This window comes from Asparagus officinalis, chromosome 5, assembly GCF_001876935.1.
Source record: "Asparagus officinalis chromosome 5, Aspof.V1, whole genome shotgun sequence".
NCBI lineage: Eukaryota > Viridiplantae > Streptophyta > Magnoliopsida > Asparagales > Asparagaceae > Asparagus > Asparagus officinalis.
This window is the reverse complement of record NC_033798.1, coordinates 2,033,840-2,034,598: the sequence shown is the minus strand read 5'-3', so window position 1 is coordinate 2,034,598 and position 759 is coordinate 2,033,840. Positions and strand designations below refer to the sequence as shown.

The 759-nt window shown below is 36.9% G+C and overlaps 1 protein-coding gene across 1 annotated transcript in view; it reads left to right on the top strand.

Annotated features, from left to right (window-relative positions):
• LOC109843070 (sodium/hydrogen exchanger 2-like) overlaps positions 1-759 on the top strand; it is a 19,506-nt gene that overhangs the window by 15,788 nt on the left and 2,959 nt on the right. Inside the window, exons 11-12 of the mRNA XM_020412002.1 lie at positions 227-365; positions 449-511. Coding sequence (XP_020267591.1) covers positions 227-365; positions 449-511 — 202 coding nt within the window. The remainder of the gene's footprint in view (positions 1-226; positions 366-448; positions 512-759) is intronic.

Genomic DNA, 759 nt, shown 5'->3' with positions numbered 1-759 from the left:
CTCAAAATCTGAATTCAGGGGTGATAAGTGATGCTAAAATAGTTCAGGGGTGATAAGCGCTCCTGAACTTATAGTTGGGGGTAGGGGCCTTCTGCAATGTTTCCTGTTTTGGCTGTACTTCAGTTTGCTTTAACTCATAATAGCTCATCATTCTTAACTTCTAAAGTTTGATTACTTTTAATAATTGATTGATTGGTAACTCGAGCAAATTGTTTACTCTATGCAGTCCAGGTAAATCTATTGGTGTTAGTGCGATCCTTCTAGGATTGGTTCTTGTAGGCAGAGCTGCTTTTGTCTTCCCACTTTCTTTCTTGTCCAACTTGGCTAAGAAGTCTTCGAGTGAGAAGATCGTCTTCAAGCAGCAAGTTGGTTTCGGTGCTTTGATTTATTTCTTCTGTAGTTAATTGACTCAAAAATCTCACACTAACTCCTTCCCCTTGACGCACAGGTTGTTATATGGTGGGCTGGGCTGATGAGAGGTGCTGTATCAATTGCTCTTGCTTATAATAAGGTTATATACGATATCTCCTTATAACTCTGACATTTTATGTTATTGCAGGGTTAAGCTTATCTCGTTTCTCTTCAAATAAAACACTTCTGACATTTATAAATCAAAAAAAGAACCCTGAACTTTTCAAATTTTATACTAAATCCCTCTGAACTGTTGAAATTCTCATAATGGTGTTAACGGATAGAGTAATCTAACCAACCTTTTTCTAGTTTTGACATGTCTTTATTTGAAAAGGGTATGGACAAGTT